Genomic DNA, 15,524 nt, shown 5'->3' on the forward strand with positions numbered 1-15,524 from the left:
AGTGCTATGTCCTGTCTGACGGGCCACTCCATATAATGACACGACGCCCCCTCCCCCCCACACACATACCGGCTCTGCACGACACACACACCCCTTTAATGGAAGCGTTTCTGAATCAGCTCTGGAATACGAGTTAGTGGTTGAAATTTTCACTTTGATCTCTCTCCCTCTCTCCCGGCGAGCGCACTAACTTTTTCACTTTGGTACTTTCGGTCATTTCGGTTCAACATTTCAGTCGGTACCCAACCGGCCCAGGTGTGTTCAAATTCGACCACTTAAAGGCCTAATTTGCATAGTGTTATTTCATTTTTAACGGCCGAGGCTGATGGACCCTGATTATTTAGATTTGTCGTGATTCTGTGGCGAACTTGAAACGTTTGCCCACACTTTGAGGGAACAGCTGGGGTGGCGCTGTGTCACCCGCACTCACGCACACGCGCTCCAGTCGAGCTCGAGGAACAGCGGCGACACAGACCCGAGTGGAACGCAGCTCGTGGTGACCTCGTCTCTCTCTCTCTCTCTCTCTCTCCCGCCGCAGGACTGGAACGCCACTTGCCAGGGTGAGTTAGTGTCGCGCGCGCGCGCGCCCATCTCAACAAGTTTCCCAGTCAGCGCACAGGCGGCGGTAACGGATGCGCGTGCACGCGCTGCTGGCGACACCTGAGGCGACAGCGCAGCGAGGGTAGGAGGCGTCTGTAGAGGTGCTTTCATCGACCAGTTAAAGGTTTGTGGCCAGAGAAGTTTCTTCAGGGTGTCCTCGGGCGCGGAATTATGGGTGTGCCCGTTGAAAGGTGCTCTAGTGAGATTCTTTCCCGCTCAGGTCCGTGGCGCGTGTATTGACTGCGGCGCGCGTGGGTCGGTTGAGTTAGCAGCCCGTCTCTCGCGCCGAGATAGACACGCGGTGTCCCGGAGGAGTGCTGTGTGTGTTTGACAGAGCAGTTTAGTTTAATGCCTTGTAACAACTCCCTCTAAAGTATTTCACACATAACACGTGGCTGCATGCCGGGCTCGTGCTGTCGGCGTTAGATAAGAAATGTCACCGCGCGCTAGACCGGATCCGTCGGGGCGCGTGACACTTTGATTAGTGACGAATGAAACCCATTAGTATCGCGTGCGACTCCCGCGGTCCGCCCCGAGACATGGATTTGGCCAAAAGACCAGTAGGAGCCTGTAGACCATGTTCCATAATTTCTCTTGCTTTATAAGTAAAAAGGGTGTGTGTGTGTGTGTGTGTGTATGTTAGTATGTTGTGTTTGTTGTGTGTTGTGAAAATGTTGTATGGATAGAAATTGTCCTTAACACTATGCCCCAATGTGTGTGTGTGTGTGTGTGTGTGTGTGTGTGTGTGTGTGTGCACGCACGCCTACATTTACTTTTGATATTCCTGCGAATATATCAGAATATGAGTGTGTCTGATGTGACCTTTTGATGGGTGGAATTTGACTTTTTGGCTGGTGTATTCATTTGTGAGTTTTATTAATTCAGATGTGTTATGTAGTTTGCAATGAATGAGTAAAAAAATAACATTATTCATCTTCTTTAACATAGTTTACAGAAATACACACATTTTTTTTGGTATTCAGATTATTGCAGTATAATGTGTGTGTATGTTTGTATGTGTGTGAGAGAGAAAGACACAGAAACCGAGAGCAACCGAGAGTAAGGTGTGTGTGTGTGTGTGTGTGTGTGTGTGTGTGCAAAGAGAAACCATGAGATGAATGACTGCATGAATAGGAAATGACATTTACTTTAGTCCACTCTGCAGAATCAAACAGATATCTGGTGTGTTTCAGGGGAACATCATAGATGTGGTGAACACACAAACAGAAGCATATGGTTGTGCTGAATTGTGTGTATTTTAGTTTATTTTATTGGGAATAATATCATTGTATTATCTGATGTGTGTCTCTTATTGTCTCTAACGCTACAAACATTCACACAGAATTAATTCTCATATACCCATCTAACATGTCTTTACAAACAGATTGTGTCTGTAGAGTCCAGTTTATCTTGTTGTTGTGTTCAGAAGTTTCTATACATCATTTCAGGCAGCAGTGGTGCTTAAATCAGAAACTGAACATGAATTAATTGGGTAGAGGTTTGTGGTTAACTGACCAAATAGCAGATGAATTTCAGACTGAAGACATTTAGAAGGTTCAATATTAATAGAGGTATAGAAGTGGAAAGGTCACTGTGGGGGGTTGTGAACAGTTTGCCTCTCTTCTCTTGGATCGATCCATATTGGGAGTTAAAAGCCGCCTGTCTGCCAATTGAGGGCCTGTCAGAAATCAATCCAAACAACTTTAGGAAAGAGCAATGGAACAAAAGCAGAAAAGTAGGATGAAAAAGGAGTCTGTCATAAAAGACAGATCTTATCCACCAGCATCTAATCAGAAATTCCATCTTTTTTCATTCTCCCATCCCAGGCCTGTCATTCAGACAGAGAGAGGAGGAGGAAAAAGAGACGTGTGGGACCAGAGTTCCTGGCAACGCAGATCAATTCCTATGACGAAGTTTAAATTAATGTCTGTATTTGGATAAATCCACTTCCGTTGCCATGGAGAAGACATACTCTCTAACTGCGCACTATGATGAGTTTCAGGAAGTGAGATATGGTGGACGCTACAGCAGCAGCACTCTCAGCAATGGCATGAGCCTACATCTTGGAGGCTCTCTGGACCGCGGGATGAGCAGGGGGCAGGGCCGTAGACGAGAGCGGGGCCTGGCCTGTGGAACTGCAGTGCAGGTGGAGCCACGGTGGAGCCGACGGGAGGTCTGCCTCCTCTCTGGTCTGGTATTTGCTGCCGGAGTGTGTGTTATTCTTGGCTGCATGCTGACGCTCAAGTTCATTTCCACGGATAAAGGCGATGCCCAGTGCTCACAGGACTGTGCACAGCGGCGTTCACTGCTCCGCGCCTCACGCTTTGTCCAGGCCAACATTGACCCCACGGTACGACCCTGCCATGACTTCTACACTTTTGCCTGTGGTGGCTGGTTGCGTCGCCATGGGATACCAGAAGACAAGCTGAGCTACGGCATTATTACAGCAATCGGAGAACAGAACCAGCAGAAACTCCAGAGACTCTTGCTGCAGCCAGTGCAGAGACATGGACCCAACAGTGCAGATAGAAAGGTAATTCACATACACACATGTATGAGTGTACACTAAATTCTGTCTCCCGATCTGGCCAAAAATAAATACATTGATGAAAATTCATAAAAAGTCAAACATCTTTATCTCTGACAGATATTAGTGATGTACAGGTCCCATATATCACAGTAACTTCCTGATTCTGTCATAGCTCTAGTAAACCATCACCATGATGTTATTGTCTTTGTATTGACATACAAAGTATTGCAAGAGAGCAGTAAGCATTTCAAAGAACAAAAAACACTTTCTTAAATCTATTTTGACTTCCAGATTTGGTCTTTACTTTTCCTGTATGAAAAGGAATAAAAAGATCCAGACATCACACTTTTAGTTTTATTCTGTTCTTTAAGCTCTAATCCAATAATGGTTTCCATTTGCAGGCTTTCAATTATTAATGTATTTACAGAGGTCAACAATGTTTCTGAAATCATCTAGATTTTTATTGAGCTCTGCTTTTATGTAGTTCTATAATTTAATAGTGCTAGTGCTGGGAGGATTTAAAAAGCTTTAATCAATATTTTTAAGTGAAGTGCTTGTCATTGTGAAACACTGCAGTATAGTACATGATGCACACAATGACATGCATCTTCTGCTTTTAACCATCACCCTTAGTGAACAGTGTGCAACCATGAAGGGTACCCAGGGACCAGTGTGTGGGATTCAAAATGGCAACCTTCCAATTACAAGTCTGTTTCCTTAACCGCTAGGCTACCTAACTTCATATGTATTTATACCAAACATGACTGACATATTCACTGGGGAAAATACTCTAATGAATAATAACGAATAAAAATAAATTATTGTACAGAATATACAATATTAAATGAAAGACAGTTTCTATTTTGTGAGAGACAGGGATTTTTCTAATGCCATTGTAAAGAAAGTCTCAGAGGAGTTGTGCAGCTCCAGCCCAGGTGCATTCTTTGAACATTTTATGAGTAGAATCAGTTAAAGACACCTTTGGGAAGAATTGGTGAAGAAGATTGCCTTAATGGGATGGTAGTAGCCTAGTGGGTAACACACTCGCCTATGAACCAGAAGACCCAGGTTCAAATCCCACCTACTACCATTGTGTCCCTGAGCAAGACACTTAACCCGAAGTTGCTCCAGGGAGACTGTCCCCTGTAACTACTGATTTTAAGTCGCTCTGGATAAGGGCGTCTGATAAATGCTGTAAATGTAATTTGAATACACTGTGCATAATCTACAATATTTTTCTTTAATGTTCACACTGATTTGATTAGTACTGTTTTTCCTGCACAGTTGAATTTTTTTTTTGCAGTGTACCAAAGTGTCATATTTTATTCTTTAGGCAAATGTGAACTTGAAATTGAACAATATATTAACTGTAAAATTATTCTTTAACCCACTCTTTTTTAACAATTATAACACAAGCTTAATAAGTGCACATACCTTGGGACCACAGCTGCTACCAAACATGCAGATAAATTATCATGTTTTTGAAAAAACAACAACAGAAATTTACAGGGCCAAATCCTTTGCAGGACATACAATAGTTCCTGGAAAATATGCCCCTAAATGAAAGTTGCGGTACAAAAAGATTGTTTGAATTCTGCAAACTCCTGCATTTGTATTTGAGCTACCTAGTTTTATCGTCACACCAATAAAATACTATCATGAAATGTAGGAATGGGAATGTTATGACCCAGGAGGCTTTTATTCAATTATAAAATTATTCTTGATTTATCTCACACACATTTGATTAAAAATAGTCAATAAAAAACACTTTTTAAGTTTTCTAAAACTCATTTATCCGTCTAATTAGTTATTGTTACGATCTTAAGGTTATAGATTATGATTATAGGATTATGCACATTTTTAACATCAACTACAACATATCTTTCTGAAGTACAAAAGGTTGAATATGCTCAGGCAGCATATGCTCAGGCAGCAATATTATCCATAAAGGAACTGTTGGCACTAGCCTTATTGCAAAGTATTGCTTTTGAAGTTTGTGTTATGTATGCTACTGTGGTTGGGGACCACAGTTACTTCCTGCTCAAATTTACCTCACCTAATACTCCTGTCACAGGTTAAAGAGTTCTATCGCTCCTGCGTCAACATCAAAGAGATTGATCATCTGGGAGCGGGACCAATGCTCGAGGTTATTGAGAGCTGTGGTGGGTGGGACCTAGCTGCAGCACCGCCTGGAGGGGCAGGTTGGGAGAGTGGCTCTGTCCCAGTCAGGCCAGACTTCAATGAGATGCTCTTTCGGACCCAGGGGGTCTACAGCACAGCTGTCTTCTTTTCTCTCACGGTCAATGTGGATGACAAGAATTCTTCACGCAATGCCATCAGGGTGCGTTCAAGTGCTGAACTATTACTATGTGAAAGTGAAGTGATTGTCATTATGAAACACAGCTTAGCACACTGTGCACACAACAAAATGTGTCCTCTGCTTTTAACCCATCACCCTTAGTGAGCAGTGGGCAGCTATGAAAGGTGCCTGGGGAGCAGTGTGTGGGGACGGTACTTTTACTCAGTGGCAAGTTGGCGGATGGCGGCAACCTTTTGATTACGAGGCTGCTTCCTTAACCGCTAGGCCACCACTGCCCCACAGTGTGTTGGCATAAATATTCATTAAAATATGATCACAAAACAGATTATGACATGTACTGTATGAGCAGTGTTTCTGATATTTCCTTTAAAATCACAGAGGAAGAAGTCACGTTTTCAGTGACAAAAGTAATTAAATAATGCATGCTGACATTGCAATTGCTGCTCTGTCAGAGACCAAAAAATATGTTCCATGAATGGTAAGGCTCAAAGAGTTATGTTCAAAAGAAAATAATAATAAATCTCTCAGAATTTAAATGTAGGTAAAATGCCAAAATAGAAGCAGAATGAGAAACAGTGTCAGCAAGTGTGAGTACTTATAAATAGTGAAAAATGAAAAATTGAGTACATTTCTCTGCACGGCTCTTTTAAGCTCTATCACATTAAAACAGTTTCATTTGATTTTATTCACCGTAAATGCTCACTGTTTAGCTCCTTATATATGCATCTTCCTACATAGCAGTATATACTGTATTTCTACATATTTATTATAAAAAATAAAGCATTATGGCACCCAAACAGAAAATGTTGAGCTAGCAGGTTTATTTAGAAGATGTACAGTACAGGCCAAAAGTTTGGACACACCTTCTTTGGACATACCTTCTTATTGTGTTTTCTTAATTTTCATGACTATTTACATGGTAGATTCTTACTGAATGTCACGTCCATGCGGGAATGACGCGGCGGGTGAACGTAGAGGAGGACGAGGAACGAAGAATGAAGGACGCTTTCACCTGACATCACGGAACAGGGGTTTAATTGGTGAATCACAGGACAGGGGAGACATCCGAGACGAAGACACTGGTGAACATAGAACATAACTTCAAAGACCTGACAGCGGACAGAAACGAACAGGGCAGCTTTATACAATTAACACAGGTGAAAACGATTAGGGAACATTACACAGGACAACAATGAAACTCCGGTCCAGATCCTGATCCTGATCCGGACCGGAGTAACCCCCATTTCGGACCGGATCCTGACACTGAATGCATCAAAACTATTAATGAACAGATGTTCATGACAGAAATTATGTACTCAACAAAAAGTGGAGACCTGGCCTCCACAGTCACCGGACCTGAGCCCAATCAAGATGGTTTTGGGTGAGCTGGACCGCAGAGTGAAGGCAAAGAGGATGCACATAACTCCACATGTGTTCATTCATAGTTTTGATGCCATCAGTGAGAATCTACCAATGTAAATGGTCATAAAAATAAAGAAAAAACTAGAAGGTGTGTTTTTTTGGACTGTTCTGTATATTTAAATATATGTTTCTGTTTGTACATGCACCCAACATCTCCTGTTGAAATTTTTAAACAGATTAAATTTGTGTCTCTATGTGTTTCAGATTGATCAGGAGGGTCTGACATTACCTGAGAGGACTTTGTACCTGGGTCAGGATGAGGACAGTGTGAAGGTACATCATTAGAAATTTTTACTTTGATACAGGTCAGTTTGTAATACTTATATAATATCAACCAATACCAAATGAGAATGTACCATCTGCAGTGAGACCATACCAGTCACATCAGTCACTTTCCACCAGTCATAGCATGGCAGTTTCAAAGTCTTAATAAAAAAAGTCAAATTTTGTCAGTGCATGTGACAATTCTATACCAATTCATACCGGTATCAGACAGAACATAATACCTATTATTGGTCATCTATAACCAGTCATATTAAGCCAGTAAGAAGCAGCCATATTGAATCTATATTAAATAAGACATCTGTACCCAATAAGTCTGTACCCCAAATCAGTAATAAAGATCTGTCCTATCAGTACTGTCACAATGTGTCTATGCCAGTCACAATTAAACAGCCACCTCTTCACTTTCCCTTCCCATACCATTACAATTCACATTGTTCATAACAGTCTTTCCCCATATGCTTATTTCTCCCTTTATAATCCCTCTTTTTTCTCCATCTGTCGCTCAGTTTTCTGGGCTCCATCTGCCACACCATGCAGTGAAGTCCCCTGCAGATCCTTACAATAAAACCCACCATCCCTCAGGACCATTTCACAGCTGTGCTCTTGGCCTTAACTGATGATGTCATGACTGTCCTCTTGTCTTGTGATGACTGGGTCACAATGACTGTCCTTTGAGCTGTAATTGGTGATTTCCCAGGTGTGACATGGGAGTGTCTTTTTAAAGATGTGTGTGTGTACCAAATGTGTTTGTACAGTATATTATGATGTGTGTGAAAATGTGCTCTGATAGTGACAGGAAATCATTGAGCGGGTAAAATAAGTTTTGAACATGTCACCAATTTTCTAAATAAATATATAAAGGTGCCATTGACATGAAATACTCATAAGATGTCTATAACAACCCAGCTATTAAACCAGAGATGTCCATACATTATATTCTGTAACTAGAGAAACTAGACATGATCATTACTTGGGTATGTTTTTGGCCCATTCCTCTATACTAACAAATCAAATCCTGAAAGTTCCATGTGGCCCTTCTATAAACTCTGAGGTTTTGTTCTTTCCATAGATTTTCTATGGATTCTGGTCAGGAGATTGGCTTGACCATTCTAGCAGCTTTATTTTCTTTTTTAGGTTTTCCTTGGTTGTGCGTTTGGGATCAAATGTCCACCCTCATTTCATCCCCATTATCCTGGTACATGGCTGCAGATTTTTATGTATTGATACATTTTTCAATTCAGAAGTCCCATATCATGGTGTTCCATTATGTTTTTGGGATGATATGCCAGTGTGTGACAAATTATGGCATCCAAAGAGTTTGTTGAAACAATCGTACCTGGAATTTTTCCAGGTCTTTCTGAAGCTCTCCTTGGGTCGTGGACAACTCTTCTGATGATTCTTTTCACTCTCCATCTGAAATCTTGTGGGGAGCACCTGATTGTTGCTGGTTTATGGAGAATTATGCCCCCAACACTAATCAATGGAACATTGACCAATGGCATCAGTAACAATAAAGTTGCAAAGGTCTTGAGAGATCTTTTATACATCATGTCTCGTTATCCCGCTCACATGACGGGGAGCACTGCAGAAACATTCACATTTACAGCATTTATCAGATGCCCTTATCCAGAGCGACTTACAATCAGTAGTTACAGGGACAGTCCCCCCTGGAGACACTCAGGGTTAAGTTTCTTGCTCAGGGACACAATGGTAGTAAGTGGGATTTGAACCTGGGTCTTCTGGTTCATAGGCGAGTGTGTTACCCACTAGGCTACTACCAAGTGTCAACATCCGTGGATGGTAATTCACCAGCCTCCTTGCGCTTTCTCTGCACCGGTGTTTTCATTATCATGTACAGGTGCGCTGCATTGTCTTGCCTTGTTTTTGTGACATTTCATGTAGATGTGTAACACCTTGGTAATGAGACACCTTTTCAGTTTGGCCATCAGTTGGGGTTGAACCAGTTGTTATTAAGTGGCAAGATTACCTTTTAATTTCTGATAGATTGTCATGACATTCCATGTCTTTTTGAACCTTTCAATACTATTCAATACTTGTGTCATTCCATTTTATTACCCATAACTTAATATATGGACCTCTATGATTTGATTTCCAATCCATGTGTGGATTGGATTCTTTGTCAGTGACATCTGGTGTCAATAGCACCTTCAAAAATATATAAACTTACAGAACTGGTGATGTGTTCAATACTTATTTTACCCACTGTATGTATCAATTTTTAATTATACAGTGCTTCTTACAATGTACATTGACATCAAGTGTCTCACATTAGGCCAGTGCTCAAGGCAACCTAGTGAGCAGCCAATGGCGGCAGGAAAAACTCCCTGAAAAAGGAAGTAAACCCATCCTCCTCTGGTCAGCACTGGATTACCCTGGGGATAGACTGCTGGTCATTGGTCATCATATATAAACACACACACAATGCATAAAGAAAGAAAGACAGGCAGGAGGCCAACGACTGTATTAATACAATAAATTTAAAAAAATGCCAAAGACTGTATCAATAAAATCTAAGGGCAATATTTTCAAATTGGTGCAAATTATAGTGTTACTAAGTGTAGGGCTTGTTTGGAAGTGTCAGGTAAGGCATCCTCAGGATTTGTATTAATAAATAAAACAATCTTTAATGATGCATAGACTTATGTCAAATTGATGGGTGTGGGTTTAAGTCACACAGAATGAGTAAGTAGCATGCCTAAGCATTATCAATCATCATGCTGTTCCCATATAAACTTTGTGTTCTGGCTGATGGAAATAATTACATACTAAAAAGGGTAGTTAATTTCTCTTCTTCAAGATACATCACAATACATAAATCTTGAAGATTCCTTATCTTACAGTAGCTAACAAACCTCACGCTTAGCGCTAGTTTGAAAATAGTGCCATCAGCATCATTAGAGTTGTATAAGAAAGTCTTCCAAAAGTCTTCTTCCAGGGCATTAGTGTTTCACTGATCATGGATGTCCTTTTTTGACTAGATACTGACTGCATACAAGGCACTCATGGAGAGGCTCCTGAGCATGCTGGGAGCGCAAAATGCAACACAAAAATCACGTGAAATCCTGGACCTGGAGACTCGTCTGGCTAATGTGAGTATGCCTGCATGAGTGTGGGTGTGTGCATTTGCATTGGTAAAATATTGTAAGAAGGGAATTGTGTATATTTTGGGGGAATGATATCTTCTACAGATCACTGTGTCCGAGTTTGATGAGCAGAGGAAAGACATCAGCAGCATGTACAACCGTATAACCCTAAAACAATTGCAGCGGATGGCCCCAAGTGTAAGCCATAGTCTCACAATCAAAAATTTGAAATATGTATTCTGCTAATGTCCCACATTTCATGAAATATTTAGTAATTTCTTAAAGTTTAGACTGGTTAGAAAAAGAAAAATTACATTTGATTTAAACTCATATATAAATACTTTATTGTTATGTAGCTTCACTGGAAGAGGCTGTTGGATCGGATTTTTCAGGAAAATTTGTCAGAAGATGAGGAGATTGTTGTGTTGGCCACAGACTACCTGCAGAAAGTCTCAAGCATCATTAAAACCACATCCAAGAGGTGAGTGTGTGTGTTTGTTTGTGCATTAACCATGAATAAATATGGACATTATGGGATAAAGTCCCACACGATGTAGTGCAGAGAAACTGCATTTTTTAACAGATGTCTGAAATGAGGCTATAATGATAGTTAATGATGATCTGTCTCCGGAGCCCCTTCCCCTTTGACCTACACCTTGTTTATTCAGATAGCTGAGCACAAGAGCATCACCCAACCACAACACCCACCTTTCACTCTGTCAGTTTATTTTAATTACACATTGAAGCAAATCAAGCCCCTCTCAGTAGCTACATTCTTGCTATGCTATGATTTTACTACACAGCTACTTAGGAGTGTACTGACTTTTGGTTTGTTTCATGCTAAGTCATCGTTTAGCAGTTGGCAGGAATTTAACACTGTCTGTGTTTAACAGGGGGACTGTGTGATGAAGTGGACTTAATAACTGTTACTGTGTCTGGGACAGAAGGCCAGAGAAAACAGTGTTTTCAGTTTAGATTTAAACACTGAGTCTGGGTCCCGAACACTGACCGGCAAGTCGTTCCACAACTGTGGAGCTCTATAAGAGAAGGATATTCTCCCAGCTGTGACCTTCTGTACTTTGGGTACCAGTAATGACCTCACACCCTTTGATCGCAGGGGGCATGGCAGATCGCAAATAACTAAAAGTTCACTCAGGTATTGCGGGGCAAGACCATTTAGAGCTTTATAGGTGTCAGGTGAGCGAGTCAGGTGACTGCGAGGAAGAGCGAGGATTGGTTAGGACAGGAGATAAACAGGAAGTCCTGGCGCCTGCTCCTCGCTCAGACATCGTGTTTCATTCATGGTCCATGAGCTCTCACCTGTTTCCCGATCCCGTATCCAGTCCTCTCCATCTCCGGTACCGTGAGTTCCTCCTTCTCTTCAGCTTGCGAGCTACTGTTATCGGCCGGTTTATCGTAACGCCGTTTCCGGTGGGATTCCGCTTTTAGCGCTCGGGCGTTACAACAACAATCTTCCAATCTTCCCGCGGTTCTCTCCGCGTTTGGGTGTCAATCCCGCACGCTACAAGGGCGTATCCGATCTCTCACGATTGTCTGTGTGGTTACATGCCTGACAGGATGTCTGAGCCCGTAGTCGACCCATCGGAGTTTGAGCACGTGAATGTGGAAGTCACCTATTTACGTGGTATTATTGATGCACAAGCCACCACCATTAATACTCTCAAGGACTCCGTTTTGCAACTCTCCACCTCCATGACAGTGTTACAGCGCCAGCTCTCCGGCGCCACCGCCGGTCCTCGTATCGCTCTGCCAGATAAATGGAACGGGGTGGACGGATATGATTTTCGAGTGCTACTCCTCCCATTTTGAGACGTCTCGCGCCAAGGTGGCCCTCTTAACATCCCTCCTGTCCGGGCGTGCACAGGAGTGGGCGGCGGCCCTATACAACACCAAATCACCCATCTGCAACGATTATTTTCTCTTCTCCGAGGAACTCCGGAAGACTTTCGTCCCAGCCAGCGGCGAGAGGGCTCCGGATTCCCAGCTTCTCCATCTGCGTCAGGGGTCTTTCTCTGTCTGCCACTACGCTTCAGAGTTCCGAACCCTCTCAGCCAAACTCTCTTGGGGAGATGACGCTCTTCGCGCTCTCTTCATAGAGGGCCTGGCTGATCACATACAAGACGAGATGACTGGCAAGGAAGCTCCTCAAACCCTCGATGCGGCGGTGGATCTGGCTCTCCGTATAGATCAGCGGATTCTGACACGGCCTCCACCTGTTCAACGTTGGTCCCGACCACCTTCCACTCATATGCCGTCTCCTCCTCGTTTTTCATTTCCCGGCGCGGCCGCTAGCCCAGCGGCCGAGGAACCCATGCAGCTTGGACGACTGCCGCAGGGGGAATGAGACCGCCGCTGGAGAGAGGGCCTCTGCGCATACTGCGGCTCTTCGGAACATCGCCGTCCCCAGTGCCCTCTCCGTCCGGGAAACCGCGCAGCCAGGTAGGTGTCGGGGGAGCCCTGCCTGGCACGTCCACTCATGTCGTTAGTTCTCGTTTCATCTCACATCCACTTCCTGGTCATCTCGGCACCTTCATCACCTCTCATCCTGGGTTATCCATGGCTCCAGCTCCATGATCCACACATCCTCTGGTCTGAAAACTGCATCCTGGACTGGGGTCCTGCCTGCCGCCAGCGCTGTCTGCTTCCCAGGACAAGCACGTGCTCCAGAGAGTCCCCAGCCCCCCCGCCCGCCAACATCGAATCCATCCCTGCATCTTATCGTGACCTCGCTGAGGTCTTCAGCAAACAGCGAGCCTCCACCCTGCCTCCGCACCGTCCTTATGACGTCGCCATCGACCTCTTACCTGGGGCAGTGCTGCCTCGAGGTCGGCTGTTCTCTCTGTCCCCCCGCAGAGAACAGGGCGATGGAGGATTACATCGCGGAGGCCCTCCAACAGGGCTTCATCCGACCCTCCACCTCCCCTGCGGCCGCAGGTTTTTTTTTCGTTAAGAAGAAGGAGGGGGGCCTCCGCCCCTGCATTGACGTTGGTCCCGACCACCTTCCACTCATATGCCGTCTCCTCCTCCTGAACAAGGCCACAGTCAAGAACCGGCACCCGCTTCCTCTCCTCTCCACGGCATTGGATTCCCTCTCCCGGGCCTCCATCTTCACCAAGCTGGATCTGCGCAGCGCCTACAACCTCGTGCGCGTCCGGGAGGGGGATGAGTGGAAGACCGCCTTCATTACTCCGACAGGACACTGGGAGTACCTAGTGATGCCGTTCGGGTTGTGCAATGTGCCCGCCATGTTCCAGCATTTCATCAACGACGTCCTCCGGGACATGCTGGGCCGGTGGGTGTTTGCGTACCTGGACGACATTCTAGTGTACTCCCAGAATGAACAGGATCATGTCCTTCATGTGAGAGCCGTCTTGAAACGTCTGCTTGCCCACCAGCTGTACTGTAAACTGGAAAAGTGCGCCTTCCACCAGCGCTCCACCCCGTTTCTGGGTTATACCATCTCTACCCAGGGCGTGGCCATGGATCCCCAGATGGTCAAGGCTGTGACCAAGTGGCCCCAACCCACTAGTCTTAAGCAGCTGCAAAGCTTCCTGGGGTTCGCCAATTTCTATCGGCGTTTTATCCGGGGTTTCAGTTCAGTTGTAGCACCCCTGATGACTCTCACTAAACCAGCTCATCAACCCCGGCCATTTCTTCTTCCTCCAGAGGCACTTCGGGCCTTCCATCACCTCATCAGTCTCTTCACCTCTGCTCCTATTCTTCGCCACCCGGACCCGGCCGAGCAGTTCATTGTCAAGGTGGACGTGTCCGATGTGGGCGCGGGCGGTGTCCTCTCGCAACGTGGTCCAGACAGGAAGCTCCATCCGTGTTGATTCTTCTCCCATAAGTTCTCTCCAACTCAGCAGCGTTACGGGGTTGGGGACCGTGAGCTGCTGGCCATCAAATGGGCTCTGGAGGAGTGGAGGCACTGGCTCCAGGGCGCTGTTGAGCCATTCCTGATCTGGACCGACCACCAGAACCTGATCCACATCCGCTCAGCCAAACAGCTCAACCCCCGCCAGGCTCGTTGGGCTTTGTTTTTTGAATCTTTCGATTTCCAGCTGGCCTACCGTCCCGGATCCAAGAACACTAAGGCAGACGCCCTCTCCCGGCAATTTTCTTCGTCTGTCCCGGATCTGGACCCCATCATACCTGCCGAGTGGATCGTCGCGCCTCTTCGTTGGCCTCTGGAGGACTCCATCCGGCGTGCGCTGCCTGGGGAGCCGGCTCCTCCGGATACGCCACCTGGTCGTCTTTATGTTCCCTCCTGCTGCCGCCAAGAGGCTCTGCTTTGGGCCCACTCCTCTCCGCTCTCGGGGCATCCTGGTCCAGCCCGTACCCTTCGCCTCCTCCAGCGCGCTTTGTGGTGGCCCTCCATGCGGCGAGACGTCCGAGAATTCACCTCCGCTTGTGAGACCTGTGCTCGGTCGAAGTCTTCTCCCTCTCCTCTGGTTGGTGATCTGCGTCCTCTCCCGGCGCCCCTGGTCACATGTGGGATTGGACTTTGTCACATGGGTTGCATGCATGGGTTTCCGACAGATGTCGTCTCAGACAGGGGGCCCCAATTCGTCGCCGGATTCTGGAAAGCCTTCTGCCGTCTGATCGGTGCCACCCGCAGTCTCTCTTCTGGATACCATCCCCAGTCCAATGGTCAGGCTGAGCGGGCCAATCAGCAACTCGGCCGCTTCCTGCGCTGCTTTGTGTCCTTGCAGCCCCGTCTCTGGCCTCGGTTCCTGCTCTGGGCCGAGCTCTCCCACAACCTGCACTCTTCTTCTGCTATGGGCTTGTCTCCCTTTGAGGTCTGTTTCGGCTACTCACCGCCCCTCTTTGCTCACCAGGAAGCAGAGGTCGATGTTCTGGCGGCGCAGGACCTGGTTCGGCGGTGCCGCTCAGCCTGGATCAAGGCCCGGACTGCCATCACTCGAGCCAACTCTGACTACATCCGTCAGCACCGACGTCGGCACCGTCCGGGACGTTCCTTCCAGCCTGGTGATTGAGTTTGGCTCTCCACTCGTCACCTTCATCTGCACACCGATTCCAAGAAGCTGACGCCTCGCTTCGTCGGTGACCGCTCAAATCAACCCGGTGGCCTATCGGCTGTGCCTCCCCTCATCTCTCAAGGTCCACCCCATTTTCCACATCTCCCAGCTCAAGCCGTATGTCTCCTCCCCACTCGTTCCCCCCTCAGCCCCTCCGCCTGCTCCTCGGATCATCGATGGTGGTCCCGCCTTCACCGTCCGCC

General features: G+C 45.8%; 1 protein-coding gene across 6 annotated transcripts in view; it reads left to right on the forward strand.

Moving 5' to 3' along the window:
• Window positions 1-444: 444 nt before the first annotated feature.
• ecel1 (endothelin converting enzyme-like 1) overlaps window positions 445-15,524 on the forward strand; it is a 41,235-nt gene continuing 26,155 nt past the window's right edge. For 2 of the 6 annotated variants that reach the window (XM_028962410.1, XM_028962413.1), the window contains exons 1-7: window positions 590-724; window positions 2,427-3,133; window positions 5,205-5,471; window positions 7,077-7,145; window positions 10,157-10,267; window positions 10,367-10,459; window positions 10,618-10,742. In XM_028962410.1, coding sequence (XP_028818243.1) covers window positions 2,558-3,133; window positions 5,205-5,471; window positions 7,077-7,145; window positions 10,157-10,267; window positions 10,367-10,459; window positions 10,618-10,742 — 1,241 coding nt within the window. In that variant the 5' untranslated portion in view covers window positions 590-724; window positions 2,427-2,557. Of the gene's footprint in view, window positions 561-589; window positions 725-2,426; window positions 3,134-5,204; window positions 5,472-7,076; window positions 7,146-10,156; window positions 10,268-10,366; window positions 10,460-10,617; window positions 10,743-15,524 lie in introns of those variants that run through there. The other 4 variants (XM_028962414.1, XM_028962411.1, XM_028962412.1 and 1 more) reach the window with 4 other exon arrangements.

Source organism: Denticeps clupeoides, chromosome 19, assembly GCF_900700375.1.
Source record: "Denticeps clupeoides chromosome 19, fDenClu1.1, whole genome shotgun sequence".
In the NCBI taxonomy this organism is placed as follows: Eukaryota; Metazoa; Chordata; class Actinopteri; order Clupeiformes; family Denticipitidae; genus Denticeps; species Denticeps clupeoides.